A 15,362-nucleotide genomic window follows, 5' to 3' on the forward strand; every position below is an offset into this window, starting at 1 on the left:
TTTGCAATATTGTCCACAGTTTGTTATGATCCACACAGTCGAATGCCTTTGCATAGTCAATAAAACACAGGTAAACATCCTTCTCATATTCTCTGCTTTCAGCCAGGATCCATCTGACATCAGCAATGATATCCCTGGTTCCGCGTCCTCTTCTGAAACCGGCCTGAATTTCTGGCAGTTCCCTGTCGATACACTGCTGCAGCCGCTTTTGAATGATTTTCCGCAAAATTTTACTTTTGTGTGGTATTAATGATATTATTTGATAATTTCTGCATTCAGTGAGATCACCTTTCTTGGGAATAGGCATAAATAAATATCTGTTGGATTCTTCCCAACTATCAGACTATCCAAACATTTACTTTTTCCATTTCTCCTCGCTTCAGTAAATTCACATAGAATTACTATCTTGTTGTTGTAAGGTGCTGTTGAGTCAGTTCTGACTCAGGGCAGCTCGTGTGCACAGCAGAACTGCCCCGCAGGGTTCTCAAGGCTGTGGCCTTTCGGCAGCAGATCGCGAGGCCTGTCTTCCGAGGTGTCTCTGGGTGAGTTCCAACTGCCAACCTCTTGGCTAGTAGTTGAACGTGTAAGCATTTGTGCCACGCATGGACTAGCAATCTCAGTAGAAAACCCACTGCCTTAGAGTGGATTCCGACGCACAGATACCCTACAGGACAGAGCAGAACTGCCCCATGGAGTCTCCAAGGCTGTAACCTTTATGGAAGCAGAATGCCACCTCTTTCTCCCACAGAACAGCTGGCAGGTTTGACTTTTTGTTTAGCCGCTGAGTGCTTAACCACTGTGCCATCAGGGCTCCTTTCTCAGAAGAAAGGAATATTTATTTCCTGACAATTAAAGCCTCTTCAATTAGAGCTATTAAAAGGTCAATCTCTTAGTGAATGACACATGAGAATATTGGGGCCCCTCCCCAGTTTAGCTGAAAGGAAGTTCTAACTGACTTGCTACAAGGCACTGGCTCACACTGAAACACTCTCACTCGAGTTTTGCTGCCTCTCGGCCCACCTGGGGACTTGTGAGACACGCAACTTCTCACACCACCTCTCCCAGACTCACTGAGTCCAAACTAGGGGGTACTGGAACAAGCCTCTACATGGTTTTGATGCACCTAGAAGGGTATCCCTAGAACCTTCCAGACCTAAATTCTAAATCCTGTCCTTAAAATTCTTGTTTGTTTCATGTTGAAATGATTTATGAGGTGATTCAAACATCCAATATTCTAACAGAATAAATTCCCTTACGATTTAGAAAGTGCTCAAAGTAATACTTACGTGGACCTCTGGGTGGAGTTTAATAAGAAACCTTTTTCTCTTGAAGCTTAGTTTACGGACCTTGGACCAATTGAAAGTATTAATTTTGGTGGTGCCCTGAAAGTTAAGAGACATGCACTTCATAACACATTTGTAATCTAAGCACACACTCAAGGTTTCTCATGGGATAGGGTACACTTAAATTAAGTCCTTTGACAGAAAACTCAGTCACCCACTTGATGTTTTATAATTATATAAACATAAAGACTAAACATGCTAATTTATCTGTTTTAGAAGATAATTTGATTTCTTTGATAAGGCTTCCTTACAGATTATTTTTATCAGTGTCAATATCAACAAGCTATTTGGGGCCTACACCTGCAAGAAGGGTGGTCTGAGGCGAGTAGGAGGGTGGACCGAGGGGGGTAGGAGGGTGGTCTGAAGGGGGTAGGAGGGTGGTCTGAAGGGGGTAGGAGGGTGGTCTGAGGGGGTAGGAGGGTGGTCTGAAGGGGATATGAGGGTGGTCTGAGGCGGTAGAAGGGTGGTCTGAGGCGGGTAGGAGGGTGGACTGAGGCGGGTAGGGTAGTCTGAGGCGGGTAGGAGGGTGGACTGAGGCGGGTAGGAGGGTGGACTGAGGCGGGTAGGAGGGTGGACTGAGGCGGGTAGGAGGGTGGACTGAGGCGGGTAGGAGGGTGGACTGAGGGGGGTAGGAGGGTGGTCTGAGGCGGGTAGGAGGGTGGACTGAGGCGGGTAGGAGGGTGGACTGAGGCGGGTAGGAGGGTGGTCTGAGGCGGGTAGGGGGGTGGACTGAGGCGGGTAGGGGGGTGGTCTGAGGGGGGTAGGAGGGTGGTCTGAGGGGGGTAGGAGGGTGGTCTGAGGCGGGTAGGGGGGTGGACTGAGGCGGGTAGGGGGGTGGTCTGAGGGGGGTAGGGGGGTGGTCTGAGGGGGGTAGGAGGGTGGTCTGAGGCGGGTAGGGGGGTGGACTGAGGCGGGTAGGGGGGTGGACTGAGGCGGGTAGGGTGGTCTGAGGCGGTAGAAGGGTGGTCTGAGGCGGGTAGGAGGGTGGACTGAGGCGGGTAGGGTGGTCTGAGGCGGGTAGGAGGGTGGACTGAGGCGGGTAGGAGGGTGGACTGAGGCAGGTAGGAGGGTGGACTGAGGCGGGTAGGAGGGTGGTCTGAGGCGGGTAGGGGGGTGGACTGAGGCGGGTAGGGGGGTGGTCTGAGGGGGGTAGGAGGGTGGTCTGAGGGGGGTAGGAGGGTGGTCTGAGGCGGGTAGGAGGGTGGTCTGAGGCGGGGTAGGAGGGTGGTCTGAGGGGGGTAGGAGGGTGGTCTGCGGCAGGTAGGAGGCAGGTAGGAGGGTGGCCAGGCAGGGCTGTGGGTGGGATCTGGGTTTCTCACTGAGGAGACAAGGAAAGCTGGAATGAGCCCTGTGGTATTAGACTAGAACTGAGCTCATGGTGTGCACTCACAGCTTCAGTACGTACAGACAGATACAGAGATAAATGTGAGTGTGTGCTCGCACGTGTACAGCTTTGTCCATCAAGAGGACCTGGGAGCAGTGACACACAAAAAGCAATGGGCATGCGTAGCATATAGATGCTGGTTTCCAAATAACCACTCCCCACTTGAAGAACCAGGGCTCTCTGGGAAAATGGCTAATTCCAGGGCGGAGCAGGCAGAGTACAAGACGAGCCTGGAGTATCTTGCTGTGAAAGAAAGTAAAGCAGTGCTCACAGACTGTGAGGACATGCCAAAATGACACGGGAGCTGGCTTGAAGGGACTCCCATTGGCCAAATCTGGGACAACGTCAAGATTAAAATAAATAATGATGTGATGGATTAAAAGTATCAGATTTTATAGCTTAAACACAGAAGAAAATATTCTTTGATCTTTGTGAGGGTCAGGAGGGAAGGAGGGAGAGGGGTACTAACTAATTAGACAGTAGACAAGAACTGTTTTAGGTGAAGGGAAAGACAAGACACAATATAGGAAAGGCCAGCACAACTGGACTAAACCAAAAGCAAGAAGTTTCCTGAATAAACCAAATACTTCGAAGGCCAGAGTAGTAGGGGTGGGGATTCAGGGACCATGGTTTCAGGGTACATCTAGGTCAACTGGCATAATAAAATCTATTAAGATAACATTCTGTATCTCACTTTGGAGAGTGGCTTCTAAGATGCATCAATTGGTCTCAACCCACCTGGACCAAAGGAGAATGAAGAACACCAAAGACTCAAGGTAATTATAAGCCCAAGAGACAGAAAAGGCCACATAAATCAGAGGCTACATCAGCTTGAGACCAGAAGAACTAGATGGTGCCCGGCCACAACCAATGACTGCCCTGACAGGGAACACAACAGAGAGTCCCTGAGGGAGCAGGAAAGCAGTGGGATGCCGACCTCAAATTCTCATAAAAAGACCAGGCTTAATGGTCTGACTGAGACTAGAAGGACCCCAGAGACCTTCTGTTAGCCCAAGACTGGAACCATTCCCAAAGCCAACTCTTCATACAGGGATTGGACTGGATTATAAGGCAGAAAATGATACTGGTAAGGAGTGAGCTTCTTAGCTCAAGTAGACACATGAGACTGTGTGGGCAGCTCCTGTCTGGAGGGAAGTTAAGAAGGCAGAGGGGGACAGAAGCTGGCTGAATGGACATGGAAATAAACGGTGGAGAGGAGTGTGCTGTCTCTTTAGGGGGACAGCAACTAGGAGTACATAGCAAGGTAAATATAAATTTTTGTATGAGAGACTTGATTGGTAAACTTCCACTTAAAGTACACTAAAAAAAAAGAGCAGAAAGACAAAAATAAATAAAAGTATTAGATTTTAACTTAAGTTATTATAATTCTAATTAGAATACAATTACAATACAAATCCATGTGTCCAGAATGATATAAACAAATAAAGGGGAGAAATCTCTTCCTTGCAGGAGCAAACGGTCACTGGGCAGCTGTCAGAGGGTTCCTACTCAGGGGTGAGTGGGGTGAGCACCAGGATACTGACGTGGTCTCAAAGTGTCTCTCCACAAGTAGTTATTAATGACAAGGGACAAAAAGTAACATGGTGGTAGAGAAAACTGGCAAACACCATGCTGACAGAGCAATCAAAATGACCACCAGCAGTCACAGGACAGGACAACCTTGTCTGGCACCTGACTGAAGCCACCAGGACACAGCATGGCTTTGTGACTTACCTACCAGAGAAGCTTAACTGAGGAGGTACTCATGAGGAAGGACTGGACCAACCCACACTGAGGGACATTCTACAAAACTTCCAGCCTGTAACCTTCCAAAATGTCACAGTCATGAAAATCCAGGAAAGAATGAAGAGCCATTCCAGATGGAAAGAGGTTAGAAAGACATGACTGTGGGCAACACTTGACTCTGAACCAGACCTGTCTGCTGTAAACAGCATCACTGGGGAGACTGATGACATTGACCGGGGGTCTCAGGGTGAAGGGTAAGCAGGAGTCCTCTGTACTGTTCTTGTAACTTTTTCTTTAAGTTTGAAATTGTTCAAAATAAAAATGTTTTAAATAACTGAAACATGCATCTAACATTTACTCTTAATTATCACCATTTAACCTTTTCTGCAAACTTGAGATGGAGGAGAGCAATATAAGTAATGATTTCCCTTCAAAGATATTAAAAAAAAAAAAAAAAACCTCTTTGGTCATAAAAAGTAATGAATCACTGATACATGCTACAACACAGAGGAACCTTGAAAATACTATCTGAGTGAAAGGATCCAGACAGAAAAGGCCACATATTGTATGATTGCACTTACAAGCAAATCCACAGAGACTGAAAGAAGATTAGTGGTTACCAGTGGCTGGGGGGAGGGAAGATGGGGAGTGACTGCTAACAGGTACAGGGTTTGGGAAGGAGGGGAGGTGGGGAGCGACTGCTGACAGGTACAGGTTTTGGGAGAGGGTGATGAAAATGTTCTGGAATGAGACCATTGTGACGGCTGTGCAACTCTGTGAACACCAGATGAGTCTATGGCATGTGCACATATCTCTATGGCAGCAGGGTGAGAGCCCTGGGGATGTGGGCTCTGTGACAGCGAGGACAGTCACATAGGCTAGAGGGGGGACAAGAAACAACTTCTCTACCGGGTGAGACATCGACCAGAGACACGTAAATTCCGTTTCCAAGTCCAAGACCTTATTCATGAGAATAAAAATTTACCAACTTAACGTGTCTATAAACACCGAGTCACAGAAGACAACACCCTACACTCTCCCCACCTAGGTACGGCAACGAGCCCAGCTGACCATCCTTGCCATCCCCAGCCTACCTGGAACACGAGGACACCCATGTGGGAAACAGCCAGGTTAATCTTGGTGCCCTCCCTGTCAGAAGCCACGTGAAACCTGATACCATACATTTCCAACTTCCGAGCAATTTCCAGCACCTGGAAATCTGACTCAGCAGGCGTCTGGCCCCTGCAATGAAAGCAGAATGACCCCATCACAGAGAGAACCTGACCCCTAAGACAGCCAAAGGTATCACAGATGTCATCGTGGATACAGAGTAAACCACCAACAGAGAAAGGCTTCGTGTTTTTAGACGGTCAGGACTTCAGTGTCCCTAAGTTCACTTATCTACCACACATACAACAGACCACAAACAGTGATCCATCTGCTGAGTTGAGGGTGTGGGGGGACGACTGTCAGTGAGCTTCAGGAGAGCCTCACCTTCAGGACGTTCCCTTGCACAATAAGCTTGCCTCTTAACAAGCCACCAAGTAAGGGCAGGCAGAGTCACCAGAGGAGCCTCTGTCCTGTAGTGATGAGGACATCGCAAGTGCCCGTGCCACAGGCTGTCACCTCTGCCCCCCACATAGTCCTCCCTGCTTCTTTTCTGTCTGCCTTAGTCCCTCCAGTCCTCCTCCTCTATCGCTCCTCCTCCGGTGCCTTCTCCACCCCTTCTCCTCCTCCTCTTCCTCCAGCCCCCTCTCCATCCCTCCTCCTCATCCTCCAGGGTCCCTTCTCTTCCAGCTCCCCTCCTTCTCCAGCCCCCCTCTGAGTCTCCTTCACTGCAATTCAGAGGACAGAGGACCACCAGGTTTTGGACATGGACACAAAGCAAGTCAGAGAACACGGCTGCCAGCAGGAACAGCAGCTCTCTTGATGTAGACAGATGCTGTTAACTTCAGCAAAAGTGTTTCTTCCATCCCACTCCAGAGCTACTCTTATTACTTTTATGTAGTTACTTGTACAATACTACTTGAGTTACAAAAATCTTCTTACACACTTTATTTAGTAACAAAACGGCTCTTGGATATGTAAAGAATCACTGCCAATGGCCAATGTGATTCTGCTCCCGGGGATCACACCCCCAGGTCCCTGGTGTCTTTTCTAGCCTTTTCTAAAGTGGCATGGCGGCAACTGGGCAACTCATGTCCCGAGACCAGGGAGCAGGGGTGTTACTTTGGCCACCCCTGCAGAAGCCCAGCACCAGCCCTCCAGCCACCCCATCCCTTTGGTTGAATGTGCTGTTCAGTCATGATGGTAGTGACAGTGCACCCACCGCTGACTCAACAGACTCACGTGTGCTTCTGATGGAACTCTAGCACCTTCTCCAGGGAGCGCGCCTGGTCAGGTAGGTACTCGTTGACTTCGAGGTGCTCTCGGTCCAGAGTTTCGTCATAGTCTCCTATTTCCGCTGAGATGGATAATAAAATTAGTAATTCTAATTCTCCAGTAAAGTAAATACAACCATTTGTACATGCAAATGACAAGCAAAAGTAAAAAAATTATCCTAGGTGTATAGTAAAATTATATATCCCTAAAAATTCAAGATTTTGTATTTTATTTTTACATACTTTTCCTGAAGTTAAAAAGGCAATTAAGGGTGACAGAAGGCAGGTATTGAGGGTTTTTCTGATTCTGAAGGGCAGCCTGGGAGGGACTCCAGGAGGCAGACAACACGGATTCTAACGTGAGTGCGGACTTACTATTTAAAACGCACTTTGCACACGAGCTGTCTCAGGACCACGGCTAGGATCACCCACTTGTCTCAGGATAATGTGTTTTAAATAATTTTTTTTCCTTCAGGGCCTCTCAAATTTCTTTAGAAACAACATCTCTAATTTCCTCAATGAGAGGGGTTGACACAGTAGCTGCAACCATGGGCTCAAGCATAACGATTGTACAGGCGGTGCAGGACCAGGCAGTGTTTCATTCGGTTGTGCATAGGGTCACTATGGGTTGGAACCAACTCCACGGCACCTAACAACAAGGCTGCAGATGTTTTAAAAGCTGTAGTAAAGCTCAACAATTTTAAGGCTTTCTTTAAAAATTTTTTTAAAACATATTTAAGCTTTTTTTTTTTTTTTGCCTTGGAACAACCTCACATCCACAAAGAAATGGGAAGCACATAAGCCCCACAGAGCTGTCTGTGAGTGAACTTCAGGGTGCTCCCTGCACATGGGGTACCCGTGGCACCCTCATGGTCTGTACAGGCTGGCCAGCTGCTCCCCACCTACACCCCATTCCCAGTCTGCTTCTCCCCCTACTCAGTGACACCCTCTACAGCAGAAGGGCTGCTGCAAACCCGGCCCGCTCTTAGCTGTCCTGTCTCCTTTAGTCCGAGCAGCTGTGCTAAGGGGAAGGTTATAGCTGGAAAAGCTACCGTAGAGTCCAACTAAAGCACACTGACCCACCGGACCCCCACCATGGAGCAGCACCCGTAGCAGCTCTGGAGAATGCTCCACAGAGCCACCTGCCTACCTGGGAACCCTAAGGCCAAGTGAGAAAAATCTACATGAGTGGCATTCAGCAAGCCCCACACAGCAGGACACGGCCTGGGATGGCGTGTCAGGGAGACAATTCCTAAAGCCACTGAAGCTTTCTGTCTACACTATGCTTCCTGTGCTCAGATCCAGAACCACTGGCTCTGGACATGTGCCCCAGCCTCTAGCCCGGAGCCAGGGCGTCTCCTTCTCGCTGCCGATTCCCACAGCAGTTACTTCATGGGGCTGGGGAAGCCTTGGAACCTCCTCGGCTTACATTCCCATCAGCTTATTGGGAAAGAAGTCCTCACACACTTCTGAGCCATCCCTCACCCTGTGGGGACACTGAGGGCAGCTTTCTCCTTCCTTCCAGGTCTGACGCTGAGCTAGTTAGAGAGGACACGGCTCTCCCTAGGGAGGCCTGCAAGGTGTGTGGAGTCTCGCTCTGAGTCTGGTCAGAGACTGCAGATGGACCGCGGGGGAAATGCACACGCCAGAGACCCCAACAGGCAGATGTGGCTACAGATGTTGGTCTCTGCTTCCTCACCTAGTGGAGGCCTCTTCTGGGAGGAGCTCAACTTTATAGACACTCATCTTGGGCTTATCAAAAACACCTGCGAGTGGGAGTGCTCTGTCTTTGACCTGCTCTCAACTGTACATGTGCTGTCCCGACTACAGGGGTCCTTGTATGCGTGCCAGGGCCAGTGACATTACCATGCCACAGGAGATACTGACATTGCAGGAGATGAGATGCGAGGAGAGCTGCAGTGGTGTCGCTGCAGGTCAGCTGCCCCTCCAGCAAGTCCCTCTTGAGTTGCAGGGCAAACAGGTACCTAGAAGAGGGTTGAAGGCATGACAGAGGTCAGCTCCAATGCTGACAGTCCTCCAGAGCCCCGAAACACAACAGCACCCAGGGACCACAGTGGCCTGAATGCGCAATCACAAAAGGCCTTTCACGCAGCTGCAGCTACCAACCAAAGGTCAGATGACAGACCATTTCAGTAGAGCTGAGCCACACTCATCAGGTAGTGCACACAAAGGGCTCAGCACACAAGAAGCACTCAAATGGTAACAATAAAAAATAGAAGTTAGCCTTTCCGGGCATACCATACACCCACATCATTATACTATCTGTAACAACACCTTCAAGGAGGAAGTTCATAAACTCTTATTACTTCTGTTACACCTGCAAAACTGCGCTCACACTTTTGGAAGAAATAGCATAAATATCCAACTAAGACACAGTTTAAAGTATGGCTGTAAAATTTTTAAACAGAATGATAATATTTGGTCTTGGCTAGAATCTGAGAAACAGTTACTCACGAATAGCACTGGTAAGAATGTAACTAAAGGAGACAATTTGAAAATACTTATATATTCATTGGAAACCCTGGTGGTATAGTGGTTAAGTGCCACGGCTGCTAACCAAGAGGTCGGCAGTTCAAATCCTCCAGGCGCTCCCTTGGCAGCTCCATGGGGCAGTTCTACTCTGTCCTATAGGGTCGCTAATGAGTCAGAATCAACTCAACGGCAGTGGGTTTTGGTTTATATATTCATTTATTCTGTCCACAATAATTACTGAGTATTTTTATGCTCCAGGCTGTGTTCTTGGAGCTGGAAACACAATGGTGGAAGACACAGACTCCCTGCCCTCCTTGGGGTTTACACACTAGTACAAGCTACTAACATTTTAGGACATTCTCTTAAAATGTATAATATGAATACCCTCTAACTTGGTAATTCCACTTCTATGAATCTTTCCTGCAGAACTATTCCCTTGAGTTCACAAAGATATGTGGACAAAAATGTTTACTCGTAGCATTATAACAGAGATAAACTAGAAATAATCGAAATATGCATTAATACCAGAAAGATTAAATAAATTAGGAGATGGCCACACAGATGCCCACGGCATTTGCTAAGTAGGGGAAAAATATCAACCTAACGCTCAGTATGTGGAGTTTGATGCCGTTTTGTATGATGGTGATTTCTTCAGAACTCTACGCCTGTCCATGCACTGCTGCGGATTCATCTGGAAGACACACTCCCGGCTGTTAAGGGTGGGTGTGAAGGGAAATTTTCACCGTTTACAAAGTTTTATTTATTTTTTTTATCGTGCTTAAAGTAAAAGTTTACAAATCAAGTCAGTCTCTCATACAAAAATTTATATACACCTTGCTATGTACCCCCAGTTGCTCTCCCCCTAATGAGACAGCGCACTCCTCTCCACCCTGTATTCTGCAAGTCCATTCAGCTCCTGTCCCCCTCTGCCCTCTCATCTCCCCTCCAGACAGGAGCTGCCCACATAGTCTCATGTGTCTACTTAAGAAGCTCACTCCTCACCAGTATCATTTTCTATCTTTTAATCCAGCCCGATCCCTGTCTGAAGGGTTGGCTTTGGGAATGGTTCCAGTCTTGGGCTAACAGAAGGTCTGGGGACCATGACCTCTGGGGTCCTTCTAGTCTCAGTCAGACCATTAAGTCTGGTCTCTTTATGAGAATTTGAGGTCGGCATCCGACTGCTCCCCTGCTCCCTCAGGGGTTCTCTGTTGTGTTCCCTGTCAGGGCAGTCATCGGTTGTAGCCCAGCACCATCTAGTTCTTCTGGTCTCAGGATGATGTTGTCTCTGGTTCATGTGGTCCTTTCTGTCTCTTGGGCTCATAATTACCTCGTGTCTTTGGTGTTCTTCATTCTCCTTTGGTCCAGGTGGGTTGAGACCAGTTGATGCATCACAGATGGCCACTTGCTAATGTTTAAGGCCCCAGACACCACTCACCAAAGTGGGATGCAGAATGCTTTCTTAATACATTTTGTTACGCCAATTCACCTAGATGTCCCCTGAACCCATGGTCCCCATACCCCTGGCCCTACTACTCTGGCCTTTGAAGTGTTTGGTTTATTCAGGAAACTTCTTTGCTTTTGGTTTAGTCCAGTTGTGTTGACCTCTCCTGTATTGTGTGTTGTCTTTCCCTTCACCTAAAATAGTTCTTGTCTACTATGAATATCCCTCTCCCTCCCTCCCTCCCCACCCTCATAACCATCAAAGAATATTTTCTTCTGTGTTTAAACTATCTGAGTTCTTATAATAATGGTCTCATACAATATTTGTCCTTTTGCAACTGACTAATTTCACTCAGCATAATGCCTTCCAGATTCCTCCATGTTATGAAATGTTTCTCGGATTCATCACTGTTCTTTATCGATGCGTAGTATTCCATTGTGTGAACATACCATAATTTATTTATCCATTCATCCATTGATGGGCACCTTGGTTGCTTCCATCTTTTTGCTCTTGTAAACAGTGCTGCAGTGAACATGGGTGTGCATATATCTATTCGTGTAAAAGTTCTTATTTCTCTAGGATATATTCCAAGGAGTGGGATTGCTGGATCGTATGGTAGTTCTATTTCTGGCTTTTTAAGGAAGTGCCAAGTCAATTTCCAAAGAGGTTGTTCCATTTTACATTCCCACCAGCAGTGTGTAAGTGTTCCAGTCTCTCCACAACCTCTCTAACGTTTATTATTTTGTGTTTTTTGGATTAACGCCAGCCTTTCTGGAGTGAGATGGTATCTCATTGTAGTTTTGATTTGCATTTCTCTAATGGCTAATGATGGTGAGCATTTCCTCATGTATCTGTTAGCTACCTGATTGTCTTTAATAAAGTGTCTGTTCATATCTTTTGCCCAATTTTTAATTGGGTTATTTGTCTTCTTGTTGGTGAGTTTTTGCAGTATTTTGTAGGTTTTAGAGATCAGACGCTGATCGGAAATGTCATAGCTAAAAACTTTTTCCCAGTCTGTAGGTAGTCTTTTTACTCTTTTGGTGAAATCTTTGGATGAGCATAGGTGTTTGATTTTTAGGAGCTCCCAGTTATCTAGTTTCTCTTCTGGTGTTTGTGCATTGTTGGTAATGTTTTGTATACTGTTTATGCCATGTATTAGGGCTCCTAGTTTGTCCCTATTTTTTCTTCCATGATCTTTATTGTTTTAGATTTTATATTTAGGTATTTGATCCATTTTGAGTTCGTTTTTGTGCATAGTGTGAGGTATGGGTCTTGTTTCATTTTTTTGCAGATGGATATCCAGTTATGCCAGCATCATTTGCTAAAGAGACTGTCTTTTCCCCATTTAACAGACTTTGGAACTTTGTCAAATATCAGCTGTTCATATATGGATGGATTTTTATGTCTGGATTCTCCTTCTGTTCCATTGGTCTACGTATCTGTTGTTGTACCAGTACCAGGCTGTTTTGACTACTCTGGCGGAATAATACATTCTAAAATCGTGTAGTTTGAGGCCTCCCACTTTGTTCTTCCTTTTCAGTGATTCTTTACTTATCCAGGGCCTGTTTCCCTTCCATACAAAGTTGGTGATTTGTTTCTCCATCTCATTAAAAAATGTTGTTGGAATTTGGATCAGAATTGCATTGTATTTATAGATGGCTTTTGGTAGCACAGACATTTTTATAATGTTAAGTCTTTCTATCCATGAGCAAGGTATGTTTTCCACTTATGTAGGTCTCTTTTGGTTTCCTGCAGTAGTGTCTTATGGGTTTCTTTGTATAGGTCTTTTACGTCTCTAGTTAGATTTATTCCCAAGTATTTTTTCTTCTTGGGGGCATTGATTTGGTGATTTCCTCTTTGACAATCTCTTTGTTGGTGTAGAGGAATCCAACTGATTTTAGTATGTTTATCTTGTATCCTGATTCTCTGCTGAACTCTTCTATTAGTTTCAGTAGTTTTCTTAAGGATTCTTTAGGGTCTTCTGTGTATAAGATCGTGTCATCTGCAAATTAGAGGTGCTTTTACTTCTTCCTTAACAATCTGGATGCCCTTTATTTCTTTGTCTAGCCTAACTGCTCTGGCTAGGACCTCCAGCACATTGCTGAATGAGAGTGGTGATAAAGGGCATCCTTGTACAAAGTTTTCTTTTCAAATTTTTAATTTTACCACAAACATTTACTTTTTCATTAAAAAAAAAAAAAAAAAGGACCTTGCAACATAAAAAAGGAGAGGGGTAACTGTAAAACTGACTCCCCAAAATAAGTCCAAAGACTTGAATTCAGGAACCTGGACTGGGTAATGCTCCTGGTCCCCCACTATTTCCCAGGTGTATGTATTTAAAAGTGATTGCCAAAAAAGGAACTTTTCTTAAATGTAACACATTTCAAACACTCTAGGATAAACTGTGTCCACTCATAAAAGTATGTTTAATGCCCCCGGCATTCAGTCTCCTCACCTGTAAGAAGGAGAGGCTGAACTAATGTGGTCACTATATCCCCTTTGGCTGACACACTACAGTTCCGTGGTGCCCCAACAACCTGCAGAGACCTTTCAAAGTCAGGCTCACAGACACCTATGACCCATTTCCGGGTGCATTTCAGCCAGGAAGGCTAAAAAGTTATTCACTACAACAACCATGACCACGACAACGTCATAGCTTCTATCTTATTTCTGACCTTGGGTTTTGGGTTGGTTTTAGGTTGTTGCTTTATTATTATGAAAATGATACATGCAGGAGTACATAAAAATGTAAAGAAAAAAACTTCCATAATCCTACTGACAAGATGGAACACTGTTAAATTTTCTTTCAACTACTTTTGTAAAATAATTCACCTGGAATTCAAAATAGTAGCACAGAAGAACTCACCTAAATATTTGTTTCATATATTTGTAAGGACCTTCACCCAACTAAGTTTACTTTGCTGATAAAGAAGTAAACGCATGCTCAAAGGTTCCCAACAGTGTTGTGTGAGTGGAGAAATCTATGTTCATCTGGAGAATATTAGTTCAACGCTACCCTAACATCCCATTTTTTATTCTCAAATTTATACCACAAACCTTTCTTCCAAATCCTACGTGCATTTGTTGTTGTACAGGAGTCAACAGCCAAAATGTTTCTTTTAACTGTTGTTGTTAGGTGCTGTTGAGCAGCTTCTGACTCAGAGTGACCCTATGTACAACAGAATGAAACACTTCCTGGTCCTGCACCATCCTCTTGATTGTTCCTACGCTTGAGTCCGTCATTGCAGCCACTGCGTCAAGCCATCTCCTTGAAGGCCTTCCTCTCTTTCGCTAACCGGCTACTTTGCCAAGCATGATGTCCTTCTCCAGGGACTGGTCCCTTCCGATAACATGTCCAAAGTACGTGAGGTGAACTCTCACCATCCTCACTCCTAAGGAGCATTCTGGCTGTATTTCTTCCAAGCAAGTTTGTTCATTCTTCTGGCAATCCGTGATATATTCGATATTGTTCACCAATACCATGATTCAAAGGCATCAGTTCTTCTTTGGTCTTCCTTATTCACTGTGCAGCTTTCACATGCATATGAGGCAAATGAAAATACCATGGCTTGGGTCAGGTGCACCTTAGTCCTCAAAGTGACACCTTTGCTTTTCAACACTTCTAAAGACGTCTTTTGCAGTAGATTTGTGAAATGCAACACATTGTTAGATTTCTTGACTGCTGCTTCCATGGATGTTAATTGTGGATCCAAATAAAATGAAATCCTTGACAATTTCAACCCTTTCTCTCTTTATCATGATGTTGCTTATTGGTTCACTTGTGAGGATTTCTACTTTATGTCGAGGTGTAATCCATATTGAAGGCTGTAGTCTTTAATCTTCATCAGTAAGTGCTTCAAGTCCTCTTCACTTTCAGCAAGCAAGGCTTGTGTTAATGAGTGTTCCTTCAATCCTGATGCCACATTCTTCATATAGTCCAGCTTCGCGGATTATTTGCTCAGAGTACAGACTTAATAAGTATGGTGAAAGGATACAACCCTGACACACACCTTTCCTAATGTTAAACCACACGGTATCCCCCGTTCTGTTCTAACAACTGACTGCCTCTTGGTCTACGTACAGGTTCCTCATGAGCACAATTAAGTGTTCTGAAATTCCCATTCTTTGCAATGTTATTCATAATTTGTTATGATCCACACAGTTGAATGCCTCTGGATAGTCAATAAAACACAGGTAAACATCCTTCTGGCATTCTCTGCTCTCACACAGGATCTATCTGACACCAGCAATGACATCCCTGGTTCCACGTCCTCTTATGAATCCAGCTTGAACTTCTGGCAGTTCCCTGTGGATGTGCTGCTGTAATTGCTGTTCAGTGATCTTCAGGAAAATTTATTTGCATGTTTAATATTAATGATATTATTCAATAATTTCCGCATTTGGTTGGATCACACCTTTCTTTGGAATGGGCATAAATATAGATCTCCTCCAGTCAGTTGGCCAAGAACCTGTCTTCCAAATTTCTTGACATAGATAAGTGAGTGCCTTGATCGCTGCATCCATTTGCTGAAACATCTCAATTGGTATTCTGTCAATTCCTGGAGCCTTGTTTT

At 45.4% G+C, this 15,362-nt stretch overlaps 1 protein-coding gene across 4 annotated transcripts in view; it reads right to left on the bottom strand.

The window, feature by feature from the left end:
* The window catches only part of FARP2 (FERM, ARH/RhoGEF and pleckstrin domain protein 2), a 104,720-nt gene that overhangs the window by 39,132 nt on the left and 50,226 nt on the right, over positions 1 to 15,362 (bottom strand). For 2 of the 4 annotated variants that reach the window (XM_064286360.1, XM_064286357.1), the window contains exons 6-9: positions 8,742 to 8,839; positions 6,823 to 6,937; positions 5,568 to 5,715; positions 1,287 to 1,382 (exon numbers count right to left, since the gene is read on the bottom strand). In XM_064286360.1, coding sequence (XP_064142430.1) covers positions 1,287 to 1,382; positions 5,568 to 5,715; positions 6,823 to 6,937; positions 8,742 to 8,839 — 457 coding nt within the window. Of the gene's footprint in view, positions 1 to 1,286; positions 1,383 to 5,567; positions 5,716 to 6,822; positions 6,938 to 8,720; positions 8,840 to 15,362 lie in introns of all 4 variants that reach the window. The other 2 variants (XM_064286359.1, XM_064286356.1) reach the window with 1 other exon arrangement.

Source organism: Loxodonta africana, chromosome 6 (assembly GCF_030014295.1).
Source record: "Loxodonta africana isolate mLoxAfr1 chromosome 6, mLoxAfr1.hap2, whole genome shotgun sequence".
Lineage (NCBI taxonomy): Eukaryota > Metazoa > Chordata > Mammalia > Proboscidea > Elephantidae > Loxodonta > Loxodonta africana.